The sequence below is a fragment of the Chelonia mydas genome, chromosome 3 (assembly GCF_015237465.2).
Source record: "Chelonia mydas isolate rCheMyd1 chromosome 3, rCheMyd1.pri.v2, whole genome shotgun sequence".
NCBI lineage: Eukaryota > Metazoa > Chordata > Testudines > Cheloniidae > Chelonia > Chelonia mydas.
The window spans coordinates 185,504,115-185,529,940 of record NC_057851.1 but is presented as its reverse complement, the minus strand read 5'-3'; the positions used below and the strand labels follow the sequence as shown (position 1 = coordinate 185,529,940).

Genomic DNA, 25,826 nt, shown 5'->3' with positions numbered 1-25,826 from the left:
ATGGGAACCCATGGTTTACAACCCCCTCTCTGCTGAGGAAGGAGCGGGGATTGAACGTGGTGCTGCTGTCTCCCAGTGGAGTGGTTTGTTCTGGGGGTTAGGCAGGGGATAGGCATCTGGAACCCTAGAAGGAGGCAGCAGTGCACATGCATGGAGGCAGAAACTTAGGCACATAGGGAATATGTGCTGCAGAAACTTTGGCACTGAGCAGCCAAGTGAGCTAAGGCACCTACAGAGTTGGGGAGCAGCCAAGCAGTGGTTTTGTGGGTCTCAGCAATGCCTAAAAATGGGACTCGAGCACGTAAGTACCTTTGTGAATACCACCCCATGTCCCTATTCTAGGAGGCCTCCCCCTTCTAACAGAGGCGTTAACTGAGGACCTGAGACATTGCCCAAGGTCACTTCTAGCAGAGTTAGGAACAGAACGTCAGTCTCTCCTGGGGCAGACCCAAGTCACTCCCAGCTAGCCACTGCCTTTTGCAATGAGTGTGCCAAATCTAGGTGCTTAGCTATGCTGTCTGTGCAATGGAGCCACCCCTGCCCAGCCACGTGAACGAGGCTGCAGTAAGAGCTAAGCATTGGGCAAGTCTCGTAAAGCAGAATGTTCAGAGGGTTAGGGTGCTGTGCCAGGGATCAGATATGTGGGGCAGGCCCTGAACCTCTGCTGTAGAGGGTACAGGGAGCAGAGGGACCGGGGAACCATAACAAAATGCGTGGTTGTATTTGTTTTTTATGCTATAAAGCAGCAAAAAAAGTTTTTTTTAATTTTGGTGAACCCTCTTTTACAGGATGTTATAATTCAGCAACCACTTGTCCAATTCACATCAAATTTGGTAGGTGTAGTTTACTTCAGCCCCAGATCTAACATTCCAGTTTTGAAGATGATAGGATCTTCCTGTAGTTCATAGATGTAGGGTCAAAAATCAGGGTTATAAAGGAAACTATTAGAGTCTTAAACTATGGAGTGACTATCATCACTCCATCATACTGGGATGAAGCAGACTCTGATCCAACCGGGATGTGTGTGAGGCTAAACCTGCTGGGTTTGAGAGGATAAGCACATTTCTGCATGCAGATTTCCATAAGGACTCTTTAATTTCATGATAAATCTAAATGATAATGGCGGCTTTCTGCTTTACAATTTCACTTGCATCTTCAACCTTGCTACATGCAGTAGAAAAGAGTAAATTCTGCTGCTATTTACAAAACATTATCATAAAATTGCACAAGGACAGACGATACTGAACTGATTCTCTTTTCCTAAATTATTTTTGCTTTATACTGTAACATGAATTCTTTCATTGTAAGGCACCTCCCAGACCAAGGGTCCATTTCACTGACTATGAGAAGCTGGAAATGTCCCAGTGATCCTGTAACTGCTGGGAAGTTTCTCTTGCGTTTGAGGTAGGTGGCAGGAAGTTCTCATCCTTTAATTTGTTTTTAAAATGCTTCTTTTTCTACTTGAAAAGGTTCATTAATGATTTTAGATGATCTGTATTTATCCAAGTGACCCAGACCTACAAATTGCAATGCCTTTTCTCACACTGCATTATAAAAACAGATACAAAATACATTAAGGGTTTTTTCTTTTTGGTCACTTTCTCTTTATAATTCTACAACCAGACTATTACTCTACAAAAGTTAGTAATTTTTGTGATAATATTTTTCAATGAATTTTGCAAATGCTAGTATTAAGGCCTTTGTCCAGAATATTGGACTGTAATTTGAGATGGTGAACGGTGAAGCTGAGTTTTGCTATGTCTTGTAACATGTCTTTTGACAAAAACAGTAGCAAGGATGCATATTTTGATGCAATTATTAACTAGCACATGTCCTAGGGTTCATATTGTGCTCAATTAATTTGTATCCCAAATTACAGCATGTTGCTCACTTGGCATTTGTTTTTTCTTTTCCTTTCTGATGTCTGGATCACGTTACAATGAAGATGAGGATTTCCTTCCACTTGCACTGTGCCATGGGCAACCCCTCTCTGTCCAGTTACCTCATTTTCTTTTTTATGGTCCATGTTTCTACACTGGAACCAGGTAGGAAGCCTCTTGTCACAGAGTGTATTCTACTTTCTCTCAACAGTTTTAATACCATTGATCTTTTGTTATTTTGAAACAATTCATAAGAAGAGCATTTTATGTAAATTTGAGAAATAAAATCCTTTTTTTGGAGGGGAGGCAGGGGAAGATACTGATTTTTCTTCCTTTTTACTCCCCTTGGTCTCAGTGTAACCTGTACTCAGTGGACTTTTACATCATGTTTCACCTTAAACTTGTGCCACTCTACCTATCGCTATTGAATATTTTCATTAATGACTTGGATAATGAACTGGAGAGTATGCTGATAAAATTTGCAGATGACACCAATCTGGGAGAGGTTGCTAGAACTCTGGAAGACAGGATGAGAATTCCAAATGACCTGGACAAATTCGAGAACTGATCCAAAATCAACAGGATGGAATTCAATAAAGACAAGTTCAAAGCAGTTCACTAAGGAAGGAAAAAGCAAATGCACAGTTACAAAATGGCGAATAAATGACTAGGTGGTAACACTACAGAAAAGGATCCAGGGCTTATGGTGGATCACCGATTGAATATGAATAAGGCTACGAGTCAGTCAGGGAGGTCATGGATTCCATGATTTTATGGGACCTCCGTGACTTCCTGAAAATTGTGATTCAGTTCTGGGCGGCAGAGCTAAGGCTTCAGTCCTGGGAGGTGGCGCTCAGACTCCAGCCCCATATGGCGGAGCTTGGGCTTCCATGATTTATTGTTTATTGCCCACAGCCTGCCCGTGACTTTTATTAAAAATACCCATACCAAAATCTTTGCCTTAAATACAAGTCAACAATGTGATGGAGATGCAAAAAGGCTAACTAAGATTTTAAGAGATTATAAGTAGCAGGTATAGAAATCAAAGTTGGTTACCTAAGTAATAAATATAGAAATGCAGTCTAAATTTTAACGTTAAAAGACTAAGTAAGATTTGAATCAAGTAGTCTCTCACCCTAACAGTTGTTACAGGTAGCTTATAGTTCCTTAATACACGGATGGACATCCTTCCAGCCTGGGACCAATCTCCATAGTTAAAAATCTTTGTCTTCTAGACGATCTTCCAAGTGTTGAGATGGAGGTGGCGGGGAGAGAGGCCAAGAGATGATGTCACGGTCTCTCTTTTATGCTTTCTTCTAGCTGCTAGAAAGATCCTTGCTGTGACGTGGGCTAGGCTGCCCCATTGCATATGTGCCTTCTCCAAGAAGACACAAGAACAAATGGATATAAACTGGCCATCAGGAAGTTTAGACTTGAAGCTTATGGAGGGGATTGATTGGTACTGAGCTTAAATAATTCCTCTCTCTCCCTGGTATTTATCCCTCTGATATATTTATTGAGAGCAATCATATCTCCCCTCAGCCTTCTTTTGGTTAGGCTAAACAAGCCAAGCTCTTTGAGTCTCCTTTCATAAGACAGGTTTTCCATTCCTCGGATCATCCTAGTAGCCCTTCTCTGTACCTGTTCCAGTTTGAATTCATCCTTCTTAAACATGGGAGACCAGAACTGCACACTGTATTCCAGGTGAGGTCTCACCAGTGCCTTCTATAACGGTACTAAAACCTCCTTATCCCTACTGGAAATACCTCGCCTGATGCATCCCAAGACCGCATTAGCCTTTTTCACGGCCATATCACATTGGCGGCTCATAGTCATCCTGTGATCAACCAATACTCCGAGGTCCTTCTCCTCCTCTGTTTCTTCCAAGTGATGCGTCCCCAGTTTATTAATTCTTGTTATTAATCCCTAAATGCATGACCTTGCACGTTTCACTATTAAATTTCATCCTATTACCATTACTCCAGTTTACAAGGTTATCCAGATCTTCCTGTATGATATCCCGGTCCCTCTCTGTATTGGCAATGCCTCCCAGCTTCGAGTCATCTGCAAACTGTATTAGCACATTCCCACTTTTTGTGCCAAGGTCAGTAATAAAAAGAGTAAATAAAATTGGTCCCAAAACCGATCCCTGAGGAACTCCACTAGTAACCTCCTTCCAGCCTGACAGTTCACCTTTCAGTATGACCAGTTGTAGTCTCCCCTTTAACCAGTCCCTTATCCACCTTTCAATTTTCATATTGATCCCCATCTTTTCCAATTTAGCTAATAATTCTCCATGTGGAACCATATCAAATGCCTTACTGAAATCGAGGTAAATTAGATCCACTGCATTTCCTTTGTCTAAAAAATCTGTTACCTTCTCAAAGAAGGAGATCAGGTTGGTTTGGCATGATCTACCTTTTGTAAAACCATGTTGTATTTTGTACCAGTTACCATTGACCTCAATGTCCTTAATTACTTTCTCCTTCAAATTTTTTTCCAAGACCTTGCATACTACAGATATCAAACTAACAGGCCTGTAGTTACCCAGATCACCATTTTTTCCCCTTTCTTACAAATAGGAACTATGTTAGCAATTCTCCAGTCATACGGTACAACCCCTGAGTTTACAGATTCATTAAAAATTCTTGCTAATGAGCATTCAATTTCATGTGCCAGTTCCTTTAATATTCTTGGATGAAGATTATCCGGGCCCCCTGATTTAGTCCCATTAAGCTGTTCAAGTTTGGCTTCTACCTCGGATGTGGTAATATCTACCTCCATATCCTCATTCCCATTTGTCATCCGACCATTGTCCCTAAGCTCCTCATTAGCCTCATTAAAGACTGAGGCAAAGTATTTATTTAGATATTGGGCCATGCCTAAATTATCCTTAACCTTCACTCCATCCTCAGTGTTTAGCAGTCCCACTTCTTCTTTCTTTGTTTTCTTCTTATTTATATGGCTATAGAACCTTTTACTATTGGTTTTAATTCCCTTTGCAAGGTCCAACTCTACATGGCTTTTCGCCTTTCTCACTTTATCCCTACATGTTCTGACCCTTCTTCATTTTCCAACTCGGCAAACCTGTTCCTGAGCTCTATTTCTCCTTCACTAGCCCATCTTTTCCTCTGCCTGGTTCTCTTCGAATGTTAGTCTCTTATGCTTCCACTGTCTACTTTCCTCACCCAGCAGTCTCCCCTCAGAGTTCTTTGGTCCTGCTTCCATCTGCAAGTCTGAGCTTTTCCCTTCAGCCTCCTCATGTCTTTGCTCCATCATCCGCTCGAACACCCTTCTGAACTCAGCCAGAGTTTCCACTTGCTTCTCCAATCCTCGGATCTTTTCTTCCATCAGCTCTATCAGGCGGCACTTCATGCAGACGATACTCTTTTCAGGAACCCCCTCCAGGATCGTGTACATACCGCAGCTTCCACATCCAGTCGTCTTCATTATGTCTTCCACTGCTTGGGTCACTACCACTGCTGCCTCTGTATCTGTCATAGCCTTCTCACCTACATCCTGTTAGTCCGGGAAACACAAACCAAATCAAAACACCACCACCCACAGCAAAACAAACCCTCAACGAGCACCAAAACACTGCCAGACCACCACACACTCCCATCACTAGCCTGTCTGTTCCTCTCCCTGGCTCTCTTAGTCTTCCCCCCAAACTCCCATTGCAAACTCCCGCTCAAACTCCCCTGTGTACAGCTCTGTTTGCTGGCTCTTGTGCTGCTGAATGTAACTGACACATGCTGTAAATTCATTTTGTGTGATGTGCTACCAAGTAGAGAATGTCAAAAGTGGAAGGGGTAAAGAAGGATTTTGTACTATTTTTTCTTGTTTTTCAAATACCTATATTTGAAAGGATACATAGCAAGTTACAAATATAAAACAAAATACTTTTCTTTTCAGTTTAGCTTATGTCACTGGGGAAGGGGTTTAAGGCAAACTGAAAAAGGTCACTATTATACCAGAATAAGGATGTCCACATAGGAGTTATACCAGTATAATTACACCTGCATAACTAGTAAAACTTTCCCACGTACAGCAGGCCTTAAGCTCCACAGCATGTCACAGACAGCCTCTCCTTTCAGGTGTTCTGTATCATCCTTCTCTCTAGAGGCCACCTGCCTTGGTTCCAGTCTAGCAAACAGTCTGCCTCCGATGAAGTGAGCTGTAGCACATGAAAGCTTATGCTCAAATAAATTTGTTAGTCTCTAAGGTGCCACAAGTACTCCTTTTCTTTTGGCGAATACAGACTAACACGGCTGCTACTCTGAAACCAGTCTTCCACAGGTTAATTGTTCTGGTTGCAGACATTAACCAGCTCACAAAATTTAGAAACAGAGATCACCCATTTTTTAATCCTCTCTGGATTGGTATTGACTAGGAAAAGTGGCTGTGAGTTTAGCTCAACAGTCAGCTAATGTGCTAGCTAAGCCTGTCCTAACTTGACCTGATTTCCAGTGCAGATACACTGAGACACCATTAGCTCACTTTTAGCTGGTCAAGTTGCAGCCTAGGCAATTGTGAGAGATCAGCATTCATTACCTATGAAAGCAATCCAGCTCCCCTCTGGTCTAATTTTCTGTTTGTCTTGGTTCCTTTAACAGTGAATTTCAAGGTGATTGGACCTGATCATCCCATCGTGGCCTCTGCAGGTGAAGATGCCCTGTTACCCTGTCACCTCTCCCCCAGCATGAGTGCTCAGAAGATGGAGGTGCGCTGGTACCAATTCACGTCATCTGAACCTGTCCATCTGTATCAGGATGGAAAAGATCATCCTGAGCAGCAAATACCAAATTATTGGGGCAGAACAGAGCTTCTGAAGGATGGTATTGTGGATGGAAGCGTTGTCCTGCATATACGCAACATCACCCCCTTTGACCATGGGCAGTTTATCTGTTCCTTCCAATCACACAGCTTTTATGCAGAAGCCGTTCTGGAACTGAAGGTGTCAGGTCAGTAACTTGGGCTGCTAATTTGAATTCTCAGCAGAATAATAATTTATTTTGAGGTGGAACTAGATGTGTCTTATTTTCATAGAATCATAGACTATCAGGGTTGGAAGGGACCTCAGGAGGTCATCTAGTCCAACCCCCTGCTCAAAGCAGGACCAATCCCCAACTAAATCATCCCAGACAGGGCTTTGTCAAGCCTGACCTTAAAAATATCTAAGGAAGGAAATTCCACCACCTCCCTAGGTAACGCATTCCAGTGTTTCACCACCCTCCTAGTGAAAAAGTTTTTCCTAATATCCAACCTAAACCTCCCCCAATGCAACTTGAGACCATTACTCCTTGTTCTGTCATCAGCTACCACTGAGAACAGTCTAGATCCATCCTCTTTGGAACCCCCTTTCAGGTAGTTGAAAGCAGCTATCAAATCCCCCCTCATTCTTCTCTTCCGCAGACTAAACAATCCCAGTTCCCTCAGCCTCTCCTCATAACTCATGTGTTCCAGTCCCCTAACCATTTTTGTTGCTCTCCGCTGGACGTTTTCCAATTTTGCCACATCCTTCTTGTAGTGTGGGGCCCAAAACTGGATACAGTACTCCAGATGAGGCCTCACCAATGTCGAATAGAGGGGAACAATCACGTCCCTCGAACTGCTGGCAATACCCCTACATATACACCCCAAAATGCCACTGGCCTTTTTCATGCCAGTATCCAGAATTCCCTTCTATCTGCCAGTTATTTCCCATCAGTTGTTCAGGAGCCTATGCCCTGTGCATAAGCTGACAGATTTCAACGTGTGTCTCTCCACACTCTGGATGTTTTTTTCACAACTTTGTTGTGCAAGAACTGTGAGAAAGTCTATAAGTACCTACACGGGAACAAATATTTGATAATGGCTCTTCAGTCTAGCAGAGAAAGGTATAACACAAGCTAATGGCAGGAAGTTGAAGCTAGAGAAATTCAGACTGAAAATAAGGCATACTTTTTTTAATTGTGAGAGTAATTAATTAGTGGTTCTCGAACTGTGGTCCGTGGACCACCAGTGCTCCGCGAGCTCCATTCAGGGGGTCCGCGGATAGTTCCCTCTAAGGTGCGCGCCTGGGCGGCCGCACATGAGAGAATGAAGGGCCACTCACCTAATTAGTGAAGCTGCGCGGGCATGGCTCCACTAATTAGGTGCCTGGACCCTGGAGAAGATGTGCATGTAAGGTGAGGTGGTGGCCTTGGGGGAACTAGGGGTTAGGTGGGAGGGGGCAGTGGGGTGAGAAGAGGGGGTGGGGGGAATTTGGGACATGCAGGGCTGCAGCGGCCAGAGAAAGAGGCGACTTTCCCCAGCTCCAGGGCTGCGGCTGCTGGGGAGAGAAGGCTCTCCTTCCCAGCCCCAGCTCAGGGGCTGCCGCGGCAGGGGAGAGAGGTACATCCATCGCATTAGAAAGGTAAGAATACTTATATTAAAATATGAGTTGTGTGCTTTTATTTGTAGAACAAAAAAAACGTTAATTATTATTAAGGTGGTTTTTTATATAGCGCTGTTATCCAAAGCACTTTACAATAGTCAGTTAATGGTACAAACAACATTTGCAAAGATCATTAAGTGGTCCGCTGAGACCCTCAGCAATTTTCAAGTGGTCCGTGAAAAAAAAAGTTTGAGAACCACTGATCTATTGGAACAACTTACCAAGGGTTGTGGTGGCGTCTCCTTCACTGGCAATTTTAAAATCAAGATTGGCTGTTTTTCTAAAAAGTCTGCTGTCAGAATCACAATGGTCGCTTCTGGCCTTGGAATCTATGAATGAACCTATGAAAGCCTTTTAAAGACTATTAGACCTTTAAATTTTGGAGAAAACAGCAAGAGGAGATAAAACGGTGAAGAAAAATACTTTAAAATCAGCTCTTGTTTCTTGCCACACAACTTCTAAGGGTGTGTGCAGGAGAAAGAGAAACATCCTTTTCTGATGGCTTGAAGTGTCCATCCTAGAAAGGGCTGGAAGCTGCAGAGAGAGCAGTATCTACATCAGCAGGACCAGATCTTTTATTTCTTATTTTGATTATGTTTCTTTGTCTTTGACTTACACTGACTGAGATCCAAATCCACTTTGGGACTCTCGTGTGAAGTGAGGGGGTTCCCCTGGAAAAATACTCAGTGCTCAGAGAGGGGATAGCTCCAGGTTATTACAACAAAGGCAATGCAGATTCTCTGATTAGATGAATGGTCAATTGCCTCCCTGCCATGCTTTGTGGGGATATTCTGTGAATACTTGAGAGTCCCCAACCCAACTCCCCACAGTGTGCAAACAAGGCCTAGCGGAGCACAGTGTGATATTGCTAGATACAGTATTGATTTTCTGGGAGCTGCAGTCTTTGAGGTTAGAAAACTAGCAGGAAGGGGAAGTGCATATGTATGTTCTGAGGCCAGCGGCTGCTGCAGCAGCTGCTTCAGGAGCTGCTTGATGTTGGATTTCACTCTTTTGGTCTCAGCCTCCACTGCTCAACAAATTGGTGACTAGGATGGCTCTCCTGCCCCTGAATCCACCTGCACCCTTTCTTCAAAGCTAGGAGAGCTTCCAATTGCCTTTAATGCTTGGATAAGAGTATCTGAGTACTATGTCCTTGCAATTAATGACAGAGAACTCTCTGAAGCAAGAAAATGTGCTTTGCTTATTTAGTGCCTTGGAGCAGAAGGGCAGCGTATATTTTACACTCTTCCCTTCTGAATAATAAATATGATACAGCACTTACTGCATTAATTTTTGTGTGTGTGTCTAAAGTGAATGTGGTAGCTGCATGCTATAAATGCCATGAGCGTGGAAACCAGGGGAACTGACAGATCGGTATATTGCTGCTTTAAGGGAACTGATTGTCACATGTGATTTTGGCAACATAGCAGATGAAATTATTCGATATCGGCTCATAGAGAAAACAGCTGTGCCTCATTTTAGAGAGCACCTGTCAAGGTTCCTTCTCCACTCTGAACTCTAGGGTACAGATGTGGGGACCTGCATGAAAACCTCCTAAGCTTACTTTTACCAGCTTAGGTTAAAACTTCCCCAAGGTACAAACTATTTTACCCTTTGCCCCTGGACTTCCACTCCCACCACCAAACTTTATCTGGGTTCCTGAAAAAACATAGTTTGGACACGTCTTTCCCCCCAAAAATCCTCCCAACCCTTGCACCCCACTTCCTGGGGAAGGTTTGGTAAAAATCCTCACCAATTTGCATAGGTGACCACAGACCCAAACCCTTGGATCTTAGAACAATGAAAAAGCATTCAGTTTTCTTACAAGAAGACTTTTAATAGAAGTAAAAAGGAATCATCTCTGTAAAATCAGGATGGCAAATACCTTACAGGGTAATTAGATTCAAAACATAGAGAATCCCTCTAGGCAAAACCTTAAGTTACAAAAAAGACACACAGACAGGAATATTCATTCTATTCAGCACAGCTATTTTCTCAGCCATTTAAAGAAATCATAATCTAACACATACCTAGCTAGATTACTTACTAAGTTCTAAGACTTCATTCCTGTTCTGTCTCTGGCAAAAGCATCACACAGATAGACACAGACCCTTTGTTTTTCTCCCTCCTCCCAGCTTTTGAAAGTATCTTGTCTCCTCATTGGTCATTTTGGTCAGGTGCCAGCGAGGTTACCTTTAGCTTCTTAACCCTTTACAGGTGAGAGGATTTTTCCTCTGGCCAGGAGGGATTTTAAAGGGGTTTACCCTTCCCTTTATATTTATGACAGCATCTACTGCTTGAATCGGAATTGACATTACAGAAAGCCATAACCATTGCTAATCCCATCGAGCCAGAGATGGTGGAGGTGAAAATAATGAGCTCAGGTACAGCGGGTCCGATGCAAACCAGGGAACCACTGCATCTGGACTACAACAAGGCAGTTCAAAAATGACAATGGCAAGGTAAATAAGAAGTAACATGCCCAATGATTTCAAAACATACAAGGAAAAGAATGTCACCACTCTGAATGTACACATCACACTTCAGACTACACAGGAAGGCTTGCAGAGGGAGCTCAGTGGCCTTCAAAAAGAGCGGACATTTCCCTAAGGGATGCTGAAGCAACCCAGCCTAATCAACAGGTATGTGCAGTTACCATGCCTGAAGTTACTGCACTGAGTGTGGATGGATGCAGCACCGCATACATTGTGGATAAAATAACATGTGCTGTCCATGTCTCTGCTGCAGCAGGAGTGAAGCCCCAGGTGGTGGAATGAATGTTGAACACGGGCTCAGCAGTTTCTATACTCCCTGAATTGATTTGCCTGCAATACTTTGGACATGTGCCAGTTACTGTGCTGAGCTTACACCTGGCGTGCTACTTGATGAACTGCATCCCTGTGCTTGGTTGACTACCTGCAACCGAGACTTTTGTTACATAATGCGTACCGGCAGAATTCTGTCTTATGCCCGGGGTACTGCTATCCTAAACAGCGATTTGTTTCCCTCACCAAACATGTAGGCAGTCAATGGGCACATTGCTTTTGCCCCACCTGGCACCGCTATAGCACAAACTCTGGTCTCTGCTCTTAAGGAGGATGGTACAGAGGAGCCCTGTGGCTGTGCATTTGGATTTGCTCACAAAACTAAATTTTGACCTCAAGTGACAGCTGTAGGACAGAATTTACCTCTCTACCGTTCTCAGTCATGGATGCTGTAGCAGAAGAGGTTAAAAAATCAGTACAGAATGGTGTTATTGAAGAGATTGCATCATCTGAATGGGTCTCACCAATAGTGGTGACAAAAAGAAAGACTGGAGGTATTTGTCTTAGCATACACTTAAGGGAGGCTAATAAAGCCATTGTGATTGACAGCTATCCACTCACACATAGAAGCAGCATTGGTGGATCTTTGTGGGACAAAGATATTTTCTACTCTCGATCTACAGAATGCATATCACCAGGTTATACTACAGGAGGACAGAGAGATCTCCCAGCATTTATTATGCTTGAGGATCTATTCCATTTGAAACATGCACCATACGGACTTGTATTGGCACCCAGCACTTTCCAAAGAAAGTTGTCAGTGATTCTGAAGAATCAGCCTGGAGTCCAGTATTATTTGGATGAAATTATTGTGTTTGAGAAGACTTGTGGGGAACATGAAAAACATTTCCATGCAGTACTACACCACATCAAAACAGCAGGGCTGAAACTGAATTTGGCCAAATGCCAATTCTGACAAACAGAGTTGTTATTTCTGGGGCACATAATTTTGGAAACTGGACTGAAACCTGACCTGGACCATGTCATGGTGGTTACAAAAGCACCACCTCCAAGACACATAAACCTTACATGCTTTCTTAGCTTTTACGTCATGGTATGCCAAGTTTATTCTGAACAACACTTCAGTCATCATTACAAACATACGCCAGGGAATCTCAAGCTTGGCCTGGATGACTGTTGCATGAGTTGTTTTGAAACAGTGAAAGATTTGATTGAAAATAGTCCAGCACTTGCATTGTTTGACCCTGCCTCAGACTATGGACTGGGAGCAACACTTACTCAAATCCATGATGACAACATGGAGGAGACCGTTGCATTTGAACACTTACAGAAGCTGATAGGAAGTATTCATCTGTTGAAAAGAAAGCACTTGCTTGCTATGGACTGTGGAAAAATGGAGAACTTAGCTCTGGGGCCAGAGTTTCAAGTGGCATACAGATCATAGCTCTTTGATGACACTGTTAACTTCTAAAGGATTTGGATGAGTGGGAGGCAAAATTGCTAGATGGTCAGCAAGACTACTGTCTTTCATGTATGTCACAGAATAAAGGCTGGGAATTCAAAATGTGATGGCTGATTGTTTGTCCTGCCTGCCCTTGCCTTCACCTGACGAGCAGACAGATGATGACAATATAGTTGCACTTATAGCAGGCGCCCCCACAGCTGTTACACAAGAATAATTCAAAGCTGCTTGCTTAGCATGCCCCATTCAACAAAGATTGCAGGAACAGCTGATAACAAAATGGCCACACAACCCCAAATGCTTGATCTAGCTTTGCCACTTTACTGTAGAGTACTCAAAAAATTTCTGTACAAGATGGATGGGTATTATGAGGTACTGACTGGTTGATTATACCAGACACACTGTAGACAAAATTCATACATCTGGCACATGATACACATCAAGAGGCTGAAAGAATGAAACAGTGTCTATGTGACCTGTATTGGGGCCGAGAATGCACGCTCAGGTTGAAGCAGCTGTAAAAACAAGCATTACTAGCCAGTTACATGACAAGATGGTGGTGATGCATGTGGCACCATTTCAGGCTGTTCTTCTTCCAGATGCCGCATGGGAAAAGCTTGCCATTGATATTATATGTCCATTATTATTATTATTATATGTCACCTCTGCTACACTCATCAAGTTCGTGTCGACTGTAGCAGGGAAGGGAACCCGAAAAATTTGTGTTGGGCAATGGAACACAATTTTCCTCACTGGAATTTGAAACCTTTCTGGCAGAAGGGAACATAACTGGCTCTGTGGATATGGGGAAAGTGGTGGACGTGATATACCTTGACTTTAGCAAAGCTTTTGATACGGTCTCCCACAGTATTCTCGCCAGCAAGTTAAAGAAGTATGGATTGGATGAATGGACTATAATATGGACAGAACGCTGGCTACATCATCAGGCTAGTGAGCTATGGCTCGATGTCTAGTTGGCAGCCAGCAACAAGCAGCGTGCCCCAGGGGTCGGTCCTGGGGCCAGTTTTGTTCAACACCTTCATTAATGATCTGGATGATGGGATGGATTGCACCCTCAGCAAGTTCGTGGGTGACACTAAGCTGGGGGGAGAGGTAGATATGCTGGAGGGTAGGGATAGGGTCCAGAGTGACCTAGATAAATTGGAGGATTGGGCCAAAAGAAATTTGATGAGGTTCAACAAGGACAAGTGCAGAGTCCTGCACTTAGGACGGAAGAATCCCATGCACTGCTAGAGCTGGGGACCAACTGGCTAAGCAGCAGTTCTGCAGAAAAGGACCTGGGGATTACAGTGGACGAGAAGCTGGATATGAGTCAACAGTGTGCCCTTGTTGCCAAGAAGGAGGCATATTGAGCTGCATAAGTAGAAGCATTACCAGCAGATTGAGGGACATGATTATTCCCCTGTATTCGGCACTGGTGAGGCCACATCTGGAGTATTGTATCCAGTTTTGGGCTCCCCCACTACAGAAGGGATGTGGACAAATTGGAGAGAGTACAGTGGCATGCAACAAAAATGATTAGTGGCCGGGGCACATGACTTATGAGGAGAGGTTGAGGGAACTGGGGTTATTTAGTCTGCAGAAGAGAAGAGTGAGGGGGGATTTGATAGCAGCCTTCAACTACCTGAAGGAGGGTTCCAAATAAGATGGAGCTTGGCTGTTCTCAGTGGTGGCAGATGACAAAATAAGGAGTAATGGTCTCAAGTTGCAGTGGGGGAGGTTTAGGTTGGATATTAGGAAAAATGATTTCACTAGGAGGGTGGTGAAGCACTGGAATGGGTTACCTAGGGAGGTGTTGGAATTTCCATCCTTAGAGGTTTTTAAGGCCCGACTTGACAAAGCCCTGGCTGGGATGATTTAGTTGGGACTGGTCCTGCTTTGAGCAGGGGGTTGGACTAGATGACCTCCTGAAGTCTCTTCCAACTCTAATCTTCTATGATTCTATGACACTTTAACTTTAGAAGTAGAAAATCATCATGTATTACCCTCAAATTGATGGAGAAATTGAACAATTCCATAGAAGTTTGAAAGACAGTCTGCAGACAGCTGTGCTGGAAAGGAAAGTGTGGACAACCTTCATAACAATTACTTATAAATCTACAGGGCTACACGCCATGCCACAATGCAAAAGTCACCTGCTGAATTATTGCACGGTAGAGAGGTGCATACTAAATTAAATACTGCTGGATTACACCGGCCTATATCTCATATATCATTGCTGCCGGATATCCGACAAACAGTTCACTGGAAACTACAAAAATAAAAGATGCAGATAAATGTTGTGGGGCCAGAGAATTGAAATTCAAATGTGGTTTATTTATAAAAGTATGAAAACCTCGAATGTTAGGAAAAGGAGAACCCAGGTTCACTTCTCAACTGAAAATTGTTTCTAAAAAGGACTGACACTCTGTACCTCAGAGTAGCACCCTGGACCTCCCATAATCATCACTGTCATATAATTATGATATGTTTTGTACAAAGTCTGCCTTGAGAGGTATCATTTTAAAAGTCTTGATCTGTTGAACATTAATATCCTGTTGGACTGTATGTGCTATCATGGTGTGGAAAGTTATGAAGTTTTGCTATGTATGTGTTACTGAAATATGTTGTGAGGTTGGGAACACCAACAACGAACCTTTCAGGTGCAACAATGGAGGAGGCAGACAGTGGTTATTGGCTCATCAACACCCATCAAGGAAGGGATCTCAGAAACTGTATACAATGGAAACTTCTCAGAGAGAACATGTAGATAATGGAGACTGCTTGACCAATGGAGACTACCTGATCCCCACACCACCGCAAAGGATTTTTCCAGCAAGCTGGAAGAAACTGTAAAAGAGGGGAAGTGACATCATCACCTGACCTCACTCCCCCCACAACTTAACACCTGGAAACAGGTTTGGAGGACAAAGACTTTGTACGTGGTGGGCAGTTCCAGGCTGGAAAAAGAGTCCCAGTCTGTGTATTGAGGAACTATACTATTTGTCAGGGTGAGACACTGCTTGATTCAAATCCTGTCTAGTTTATAGAACTCAGATTGTGAATTTACTTTTATTTCTTAGGTAACCAACTTTGATCTCTACGCTTGCTACCTGTAATGACTTAAAATCTATCTTTCTATAGTTTATATTTTACCTCAAACACTGTGGTTTGGTTGAAGTGCTTGGGAAATCTCAGCTCAGTTTACATCAAAGCAGGGGCAGTTTGGATAATGAACTTATACTGGTTAGGCTTCTGACCAGGGCAAGACGGTACATGGTGTGCATGGCTGTGGAGCTGGGGGGAATTGGCTGGGGCCTCCCTATTGTCGGTTCATGAGTGACTGGGAGAAGCGTTCATGTAACTCAGCTGGGTGTGTTGCTGTCTATGGATGGCTGTGTAAGTGTAGTGCCTGCTAGGGGTTTGTGGCTTGACACAGCATCACAGTGTGAGGGGCACCCTGTGTTGGAGGGACAGAGGGCTCAGTGGTCCCACAGTCCATGTTGCACCCCAGGGACCCCATCACAAGGACCTCACACTTACAAGCTGTCAGATGGTCAGTCTGGAGCACTATTCATCTTGTCCCTGCTTACTAAGACAAAGTGCAATGTTCATACTACCTAATTAGCCCCAATTATTTTACTTTGCTGCTGACAATACAGGATAACTGACAGGATATTGGGCCTGATGAAAATGCTGTTAGAGTCTGACAGCCAACTGTATTGGCTAGACACTGTGTTCTGTAATTATTAAAGGAACAGTCTTCTATTATAACTTGAATTCTAATTACAGTTACATAACTACTTCTTAGTTATTGTTTATTTGTTAATTACATAATTTGTTTATTATTATAGTAGCAGGTTATTGGATTATTATTACTGCTGTAAGATTGAGTTTTTTCTAAGACAAGGGATATGTGGTGTTGCTAGATCCAGCATTGATTGCTGAGAGCTGTAGTCTTTATTTAGAAACCAACAGGAAACAGGAATTGTAAGTGTGGGTGTTGCTTCATTGTTCTGTTAATAAACCTTGTTGGATTTCACCCTTTTGGTCTCAGCTTCCACTGCTCAGCCCAGTGAGAGAATATTCACTGAGGCAATAAATACACCATGAGCTCCCCAGGCAGAGCTGCCAAGCAGCTCCTGGTGCCTCTTCACAGCAAGGCTGCCAGAATGTGACTTAGGGCTTTCCTACACTATGGGGGCTACAGTGGCACAGCCATGGCACCCTAGCTATGCCGCTGCAACCCCAGAGTGCAGACCTAGACTAAAGCAATGGCAGGGTTTTCCCATTGCTGTAGGTAATCCACCTTCCCAAGCAACAGGAGCTAGCGCAATAGAAGCACTCTATTGTAGTTCTTCACACCCCTGAGTGACACAGCTGTGTCAATCTACATTTTAAGTGTAGACCAGGCCTTAGAGCCTCTGGCTTTCACTGTATGGGAAAGTTTTATCAGTTTGAATTAAATTGGTTTTTAATCCAGTTTATTTAGATGAGTGCAAACCCCTGTCTGGATGCTCCTATATCCATTTAAAGCAGGGGTTTCAAACTCAGTTTACCTCAGGGCCGGTGCCAGTCCTCAAATCCTCCCAGCGGGCCAATAATGTCACTGAAGATGGTGTTCAGAAAAGAAAATGTTTATAGTGTATTTTTATTTCAAATTTCTTAGAAATAATAAAACTGTCATACAACTTTATACAATTATTCGCCTGCCAGAGAGTTTTTAGTGTTTGCCAGACACTTGGCAATGCTTCAGTTCTGTCAGTTTGTTGATGTTTGGCCTCAGTGACTGAGCAGTTGAAACCTTCAGGATTGCATCAAGGTGCGCGTCAGATAGTTGTGTTCGGTATTTAGACTTGTTTATATTCATTGTGGAAAAAAGTGATGCTGCCTCCATGGCTCACTCTGCCTAGCTACTAGTGATGGTATCTCTGTCCCTCTCCCCCAGCCAATGGGAGCTGGGGGGCGGGGGGGGGGGGCGCGACGCCTGCAGCAGACATTGCCGGCAGCGTGTCTGCATGCATCTGTTCTTCATGGGCCGCAGTGGAGAGGTTCTAGGGCTGCAGATGGCCAGTGGCAGGGCCGTCCTTAGCCATACACAAACTGTGCAGCTGCGTAGGGCACCAGGAAATTTGGGGCACCAAATTAGGTCAATCCCCCGGCCTGCTGAGCCAGCCAGGAAAGCTGCCCCTGCTCCGCCCCTTTCCCAAAGCCCCCGCCCTGGCTCCGCCCCCACCCCGCCTCTTCCCCAAAGCCCCTGCCCCGCCCCCACTCCACCCCTTCCCCTGAGCTACATCCCGGTGGACTGCAGCAGGGGTCAGGCATGTCCTGTACTCACAGGGCGGCGGGAAGTGGAGTGAGCCAGCCCCAACCTGCTCTGCTCCACTGACTCATGCTGGGGGGTGATTTGCCCCCTGCCCTTCAAGCCTCCTTCTGCTTCCCCACAGAGGCCTGGGACCAGCCCCCCTGTGGAGGCCTGGGGACGCCCCCCTCCTCCCCCTGCGGAGGTCTGTGGCCAGCCCTCCCCACAGGGGGGCTATGTAGGGCACAAAAATGTCTAGGGATGGCCCTGGCCCGCAGGACGGGACTTTGAGACCCTCTGTTTAAAGGCAGCTATCACTGGTTTAATTAAACCTGTTCCAAACAGAGTTAAAAACAAACAAAATAGAAGTCCCTGAAAAAACCTCAGTCCCTGGAAAAATCATGGAGCATGTCCTCAAGAAATCAATTTTGAAGCACTTCAAGGAGAGGAAAGTGATCAGGAACAGTCAGCATGGATTAACCAAGGTCAAGTCATGCCTGACTAACCTAATTGCTTTCTATGACGAGATAATGGCTCTATGGATGAGAGGAAAGCAGTGGACGTGTTTTTCCTTGACTTTAGCAACGCTTTTGATGCGGTCTCCCACAGTATTCTTGCCAGCAAGTTAAAGAAGTATGGGCTGGATGAATGGACTATAAGGTGGATAGAAAGCTGGCTAGATCATTGGGCAGTGATCAATGGCTCCACATCTAGTTGGCAGCTGGTATCAAGCGGAGTGCCCCAAGGGTCGATCCTGGGGCTGGTTTTGTTCAATATCTTCATTAATGATCTGGAGGATGGCGTGGATTGCACCCTCAGCAAGTTTGCAGATGACACTAAACTGGGAGCAGTGGTAAATATGCTGAAGGGTAGGAATAAGATACAGAGGGACCTAGACAAATTGGACGATTGGGCCAAAAGAAATCTGATGAGGTTCAACAAGGACAAGTGCAGAGTCCTGCACTTAGGATGGAAGAATCCCATGCACCGCTACAGACTAGGGACTGAGTGGCTAGGCAGCAGTTCTGCAGAAAAGGACCTAGGAGTTACAGTGGATGAGGAGCTGGATATGAGTCAACAATGTGCCCTTGATGCCAAGAAGGCTGACAGCATTTTGAGATGTATAAGTAGGAGCATTGCTGGCAGATCGAGGGACGTAATCATTCCCCTCTATTCGGCATTGGTGAGGCCTCATCTGGAGTACTGTGTCCAGTTTTGGGCCCCACACTACAAGAAGGATGTGGAAAAATTGGAGAGAGTCCAGCAGAGGGCAACAAAAATGATTAGCGGGCTGGAGCACATGACTTCTGAGGAGAGGCTGAGGGAACTGGGGTTATTTAGTCTGCAGAAGAGAAGAATGAGGGGGGATTTGATAGCTGCTTTCATCTACTTGAAAGGGGGTTCCAAAGAGGATGGATCTAGGCTGTTCTCACTGGTAGCCGATGACAGAACGAGGAGTAATGGTCTCAAGTTGCAGTGGGGGAGATTTAGGTTGGTGTAGTGAGGGTGAGACTCACCGGCACGGTGCCTCCTGCTGGTCATCTGGGAATTAGCTCTTTTCCAGTTTACAGAGTGCCCTCTGCAGGCTGATGTCTCACTTGCCACTGTGTCCCTCCCAGACGCCAGTGCCCCTTTACCTTGGGGTGCTGCCCCAGCAGTACCCCTGCAGTTGGGTATCCCATCCCGGGGAATCCCCAGTGCTCTATCCCCACGTTGCCTCAGTGGTGACTGCCAGTCATCAACTAGCCCCCACTCACTGGGGCAGGCTGCAGACTGTAATGGCCACTCATCATTGGCAAGGGGTTAGGACCTGCTGCCTCTGCCTAATCCCAGGCTTGCACCTCTGTAGCCCCAGTACCTTTTGTAGGCCTGCAACAAGGCCTCAGTCTGGAGAGGTGCCAGGCTGGAGCTCCTCAGCTCCTTTGCCGTTCCCCAGCACTGCTCCACCTCAGGTACCTTACTCCCAGGCAGCTAGCCCTTCCCACTCCAGGGCTAGAGTGAGACTCCTCCAACTTCTGGCCCACAGCCCTCTTATAAGGGCCAGCTGGGCCCTGATTGGGGCGTGGCCCCAGCTGTGGCTACTTCCCCCAATCAGCCTAGCTGTTCTCAGCCACAGCCCTCTCCAGGGCTGCTTTTACGATTGGCTCCCCAGGGAAGCCCTCTCCCGGGGCTGTTTTAACCCCTTCAGGGCCGGAGCGGGGTGACTACCCCGCTACAGTTGGATATTAGGAAAAACTTTTTCACTTAGGAGGGTGGTGAAGTACTGGAATGGGTTACCTAGGGAGGTGGTAGAATCTCCTTCCTTAGAGGTTTTTAAGGTCAGGATTGACAAAGCCCTGGCTGGGATGATTTAATTGGGGATCGGTCCTGCTTTGAGCAGGGAGTTGGACTAGATGACCTCCTGAGGTCCCTTCCAACCCTGATAGTCTATGATATTCTATATTCTAAAAGGCCTCTCTTATGGAAAAATCAGTTCCATATTTGTTTGACTAGATGGTTTTAAACTTACACCTTGTGTGAAATCACTGCTGCTTCACAAGGCCTATGTTTAGCAACTTAGTCACTAAAACCTGCAGCAGCCCATGGTGCCACAGCCCAGGTCTACCCAAGGAGTTTGTTCCCAGAGTACACTGTCGTCAGATGTTGATAGATATTTGGGTGTGTGTGTGTGTTCTTTCAGCATGCTTTCCAGCTCTGCGCAGATAGCAGAGACAGCAGACTTTGATTGAACCACCCAATAAATCCACAGACTCGGTTTTCAGCAAAGGTACTTGGTCAGGTTTATTGCTGATGAGACATGGTGCTAATGCACCAGCTCAGTCGTTACAGGTACACTAACACATGTATGCCCATGACAATGGACCAGCTCAGTGAGTGGCGGGACTTTCCATTCTCCCCTCGGCCAGACAAAGACATGCCTTCTGAGATACATCTTTATACACAGATACAAACAAGTTACACTTTACTCAGGATGTACCACGGTGCCACCCTCTGACGTATTAGGGTGCCACCCATTGACATATCAAGGAGACACCCATTAGCTTGTACATGTTGGTTGGATCAAAAAATTGCTATCCATCATGCTGTCATCTTGACCTTTTCCTTAAGATGGCTCAGTGTGTTCCTGTTCTCTTTGGGGAACGTGTTTGCTATCGAGGTGTTCTGGTGCCACCTTTCTGGAATGTGCTTGCATATATTTGTGCCTAATACTACTTAGGAATGTGTGTTTCTGCAATATCAGCCCTATTCTTGCCAGATTCTGTCTGCTTCCAAGCAGGCAAAACCCGACTTTGCTTCTTTGCTTTATATCAACAAAACTACTTTAGTTCAGGCCTCAGGCCTCACACCAGGCCTCTGATACAAGGGCTTATGTTTCAGGCCCTCTTTGTACTACATACACTATACCGGCAAAGTGTTCCTGGTGGCTTATACTGGCAAAGTGACTTTGTACCACCTTATTTCACCCACACTGAGCAAATCAAGTTTTACAGGGAAAGGTCGCATCTTTGCCAGTATAACCGTGTCTACACTAGGTTTGTCTTGCTTTCTAGCATTGTCAGGCTTCTGAGAGTATCTTCCTTATGAGTGTGCTACAGACTTCAGGAAACAGAGCAGGATCAGGGATATAAAGTTTAAACCAGAACTCTCGTTATGACATGACAAGATGGCTCCTACAAACTTTAAGCATACAGCCCCTGCATGTATCTGCTTCATGTGAGAGACCCCTGAAAATGGGAGGCCTTCTGGTGATTAAACAACTAATTTTAAAGAGACTATAAATACAATATACTGCTGCATCACCCTTTCTTCATTCTTTAAACTTGTCCCAATAAATAACTGAACTTCTCAAACAAACAGGCCTGAGGCATGAGTAGAGAATTACAGCACTGATTGCTGTTAAATCTTCACCTGCGTGGATCTGAGATTGTTAACACTTAACCTGCTGGCACTTAATTTTTACCACTGGCTCAATCTGCTTCTGCATGTCATCTCTGTAGACAATTGTCATATGAGTCCTGGTCGCAAATGTGTGTGTGTGTGTGAGAGAGAGAGTGGGGGCCGGGGGGAGGCAACAGGCCACATATGCTCCTCTCCCTTACTCTGTACTAAGGCTGTGCAGTAACTGCTCATCTGCTACTGCAGCTTGATACTTAAGGTTTCTAGTCCTCAGCCCCTCAAACATTCCATAGAGTCATAGATGTTAAAGCCAGAAAGCACTTTTATGATCATCTAATCTGATCCTCTGTATGACACAGGCCAGAGAATTTCACCCAGTGATTCCTACATCCAGCCCAGTAACTTATGGGTGAGCTAGAGCAATTATTTATTAATTAATTTATTTTTAAGGAAGAGACTTACAATTCTGATTGAAGGACTACAGGAGATGGAGAATCCACCATGTCCTTTGTTCCAGTGATTAAGTACACACATTGTGAAAAATTTGCACCATATTTTGTCTGGCTTCAACTGCCTGCCACTGGAATTGTTATTTCCTGGAGCTCACAGCCAGTTTAGTTGGGCTGCTCTCTCTGTTCAATGATACGGCCTATCATTTTATCCTGGAGCTGAAATATGCTATTCACATTGAGATAGGCTTCCAGCTTTAGGACTCAGGCAATAATGAAACACTTCTCACAGCCAGAGCCCGGCAGTGACACAGCGAAAGGCTCTTGCCCTTCTGCAGGAGGGATAATGATCCACTTTTCCCTTCTCCTGAAGAATTAAATGCTTACCTTCCAGGCTGAAGAGATGCATAATGCTTGTGTAGGGTTCACACAGGTTCACTCCATTTCCCTCCAGGTCTGGGTTCTACTCCTCGTATCTCTATCGACAGCTACCAGAGCGGAGGGATCCACATGGTGTGTGAATCTGCTGGATGGTACCCGGAGCCCCAGGTGCAGTGGAGAGACCTCAGTGGGAAGCGCTTACCATCCCTGACAGAAAAAATAACTCAACGTGATAGCGGCCTGTTTGAAGCACAAATTTCCATTATTGCAACAGAAACTTCCATTCAGGATCTGTCCTGCTCTGTCAGGAACTCCCACCTCAACCCATGGAAAGAGTCTGTGGTCTACATTGCAGGTTGGTGTTCATCAAAGCCACACAGTTCAGCCACTCACCAAAAAGGGGGTATGTTTAGGGCTAATTTAAATATTGGATTTATAACATGCATGTGAATAGAGCTGCTCAGAGGCTATTCATTAAACACCATGTGTGGTGAATTTAGGGGAGGTTAGACTTCATGAACCGGCCTTCCAAGCTGCAGATGAAGTATAATGAAACATGGCTAATTTTGGGGGGAGGAGTGTTTAATAGTGTGTCTTATTATTGTTAACACACTTAACATGCCTGGAGTTGAATTGGCATTCACAATGGAGAGGGAGGCTTGGAAAATTTCTGTAGTGTAGAAAAGGCCCCTTTGTGCAGCCAGAATGGGCTCTCACAAACTGGAGCTGGGAGGGAAATGGTTTCCTGTCCCATGAAGATTTTCTAGTTTTCAAAACAAATTCCTTTTCCCCATGGGGACAAAACTGACACTTTTCAAAAGTTTTCATTAAAAACAAGAGAGAGAAGAGTCACAATAGTCTGCTAGGTCAAATCCCTGCTCCAAATCAGCAGGAATTTGACCCTGGATATCCTCTGTGAGTGTCCTAGCCACTAGGCTAGTGGATATTCAGGGGTTTCACTCCTTCTCTGGTTTTGACCAGAAATCCCATCCTGGACCCAGGAACCCTTTCCTGTAAAAATATTTGGTTATGATGAAGTGGCATTTTCTGACAAAAAAACCAAAACAATTTAGTTGAAAAATTCCTGCCCACCTCTGCTTCCAACCAGTGGCACAATGCCATGATCACCACAAAGGTCGCACACATCTGTTCTGTCAATGTTTCCAAGTTAATGAGGATGAGGCTTTGTCTTACAGATCCATTCTTCCTGAGAGGCTACCCCTGGAAGGTGGCTGTGTACATACTCCTAGTTGTTTTGGGTTTTCTCACTTTCACAGCAAGCTACTTCTTCTGGAAGCAACACAAGGCAAAAGGTAAAGTTATAAGGGGGCACTACAGTGTACTCAGAGATTTGCTTTAAAATATAAATGAGATGAGAGTGGAGGTGGCTTCTCCGCAGTTAAAGATGCAGCTACATTTTTATGTGAAGCCACATTTTGCACCCTCTCTAAATTTCTAAAGAAAAGTCAGATTACCCTAAACTGGGAGTTCAGGACAGGCCCTCGGGTGGAATTTGTGAGGGAAATCTGAAGTCTTCCATTACTTTTTTGCCCATATCTTGGGAAATAAATGAAGGGCCTAGGAGCCATATGAAACATATCACTGGATTCCCATAGCTAATAACGGATGAAACCAAATACCAAAACCAATGTCCATGATTTACAATATGAAATGATGAGCCCTTCCCTTTGGAAAAACAGAGTGCTAATAGAGCACCTGTGCAGCACAGTAGAGAGATGCTCACCTGTCAAAATGCCCTTAGCCTAAGAACACTGCAGTGGGCTTGGAAATGAGAGTTCTGGGCTTACATATGCCTCTGATTGGTTTTGTGCACTTCACAACCCTTAGCAGAGAGCACAGCCAGGTATTGTACAGCAGCAGGGTTAAAGCAGCCCAACTTTTAGGTGGAGACAAGCCCTTGGTGACGTGCCCTCACTCACACAGAGAGTCTGTGGTAGAGCCAGGAATTGAGCCATGGTGCGAGTCCCAGGCTAGGGTTCTAACCCCTGCCTCTCAGGGCCCTGTCTACGAAGGTGGTCGCCCCCTTCCTTTAGCTTATCAAGATCTAAGGCAGAGGACCAATGATTAGCTAAATAGAGACCACTTTAAAAATAACACCTGCAATTATTATTTCCCTTCCTGCAGCGTGGCACTGTTGACTGTCACCACCCAAACCCTGCTCTGAATATGGAGCTATTCATTTCCTCATTGGCTTTCCCATGATGTTCGTCACTGCAGTGTCTGAGACTCACAACTTGCCTGCTAGCTCTGGTAGTGTCAGTCCCATTTCCTCTCTTGTAGCCCGGTTTTTCAAAGAATCTTTTATCCTGCACAGGGGTGAAGCAATGGTGCCCAATCCTATGGGGCTGCGGAGTCACTATCTCCTTTCCAGCAATTCTGTATTTTTCTGTACTCCCAAGTTCAGCGTGGATAGCCATTCTCAGGGGCTGGCTCCCAGTCAGGCACAGGAGGCTGTTCTCCACAGGAGTATTGAAATGGGCTGTGACTGAAGCCTGGGTAGCTGAGGAGATTTGGTTAGTTTCATGCTGTTGGGCCTAGCTCAGACCCAGTCCAATCCAGCCAAGCTGATCTTTATTCTCCAAGTCAGTTGAGGAGGCTGCACAAATATGTTACAGGGTTTGGGTTCCAGTTGAACAGGAGAACTTTAACCACAGGCGGGAGGAGCGCTACGTATCAGGCAAGTGCAGGCCCCGGGAGACACAATACAAGGGGGTCAGTGGGAGTGGTTCTAGTGGAAGTCTGTTGATACAGTTCATTACCAGCAAACCAGTGCTCTGTAGACTGTGCAGCATTTGTACTGGACTCTCCTCCTTTCTAACAAGTCTCTCCCCTTCTCTCATAGCGGCGCATGTTGCAGAGAAAGGTAAGGCTCTTCTATGGGAACTGCAGTGGGGGGGCATCTCGAGCTTTGGAACAAGTTGCTGGTGCCTTCCGGGCCTCTGTTAAGGGTTCTGATGAACGAATGGTCAGCTTGGTGGTTATTACATGCAAAGCAGAGTTGCTGCCCACCCTGCTCCTACCCTGCAAGTCTCTGCAGTGCACCCCAGAGAGCCCCAAGGATGGCAGGAGTTTGCCCCACATGGACAGGCATAGGGTGGAGGCAAGTGTACGTTACAGTGACCCTTCACTCTGTCACTCACTGGGATGTCAATGAGGTGAAGGTGTTTTTCACTTCCTCCTAAGTTTATAACATAACCTTTATGTAGATGGTGGCTGGGGCAGAGTGGCTG

General features: G+C 45.0%; 1 protein-coding gene across 4 annotated transcripts in view; it reads left to right on the top strand.

Annotated features, from left to right (window-relative positions):
* LOC102936502 (butyrophilin subfamily 1 member A1) overlaps window positions 1–25,826 on the top strand; it is a 54,068-nt gene that overhangs the window by 18,739 nt on the left and 9,503 nt on the right. For 2 of the 4 annotated variants that reach the window (XM_043543922.1, XM_043543923.1), the window contains exons 2-7: window positions 1,309–1,405; window positions 1,936–2,045; window positions 6,497–6,844; window positions 22,649–22,930; window positions 23,772–23,888; window positions 25,439–25,459. In XM_043543922.1, the coding sequence (XP_043399857.1) occupies window positions 1,940–2,045; window positions 6,497–6,844; window positions 22,649–22,930; window positions 23,772–23,888; window positions 25,439–25,459 (874 nt within the window). In that variant the 5' untranslated portion in view covers window positions 1,309–1,405; window positions 1,936–1,939. The remainder of the gene's footprint in view (window positions 1–1,308; window positions 1,406–1,935; window positions 2,046–6,496; window positions 6,845–22,648; window positions 22,931–23,771; window positions 23,889–25,438; window positions 25,460–25,826) is intronic. The other 2 variants (XM_043543924.1, XM_043543925.1) reach the window with 2 other exon arrangements.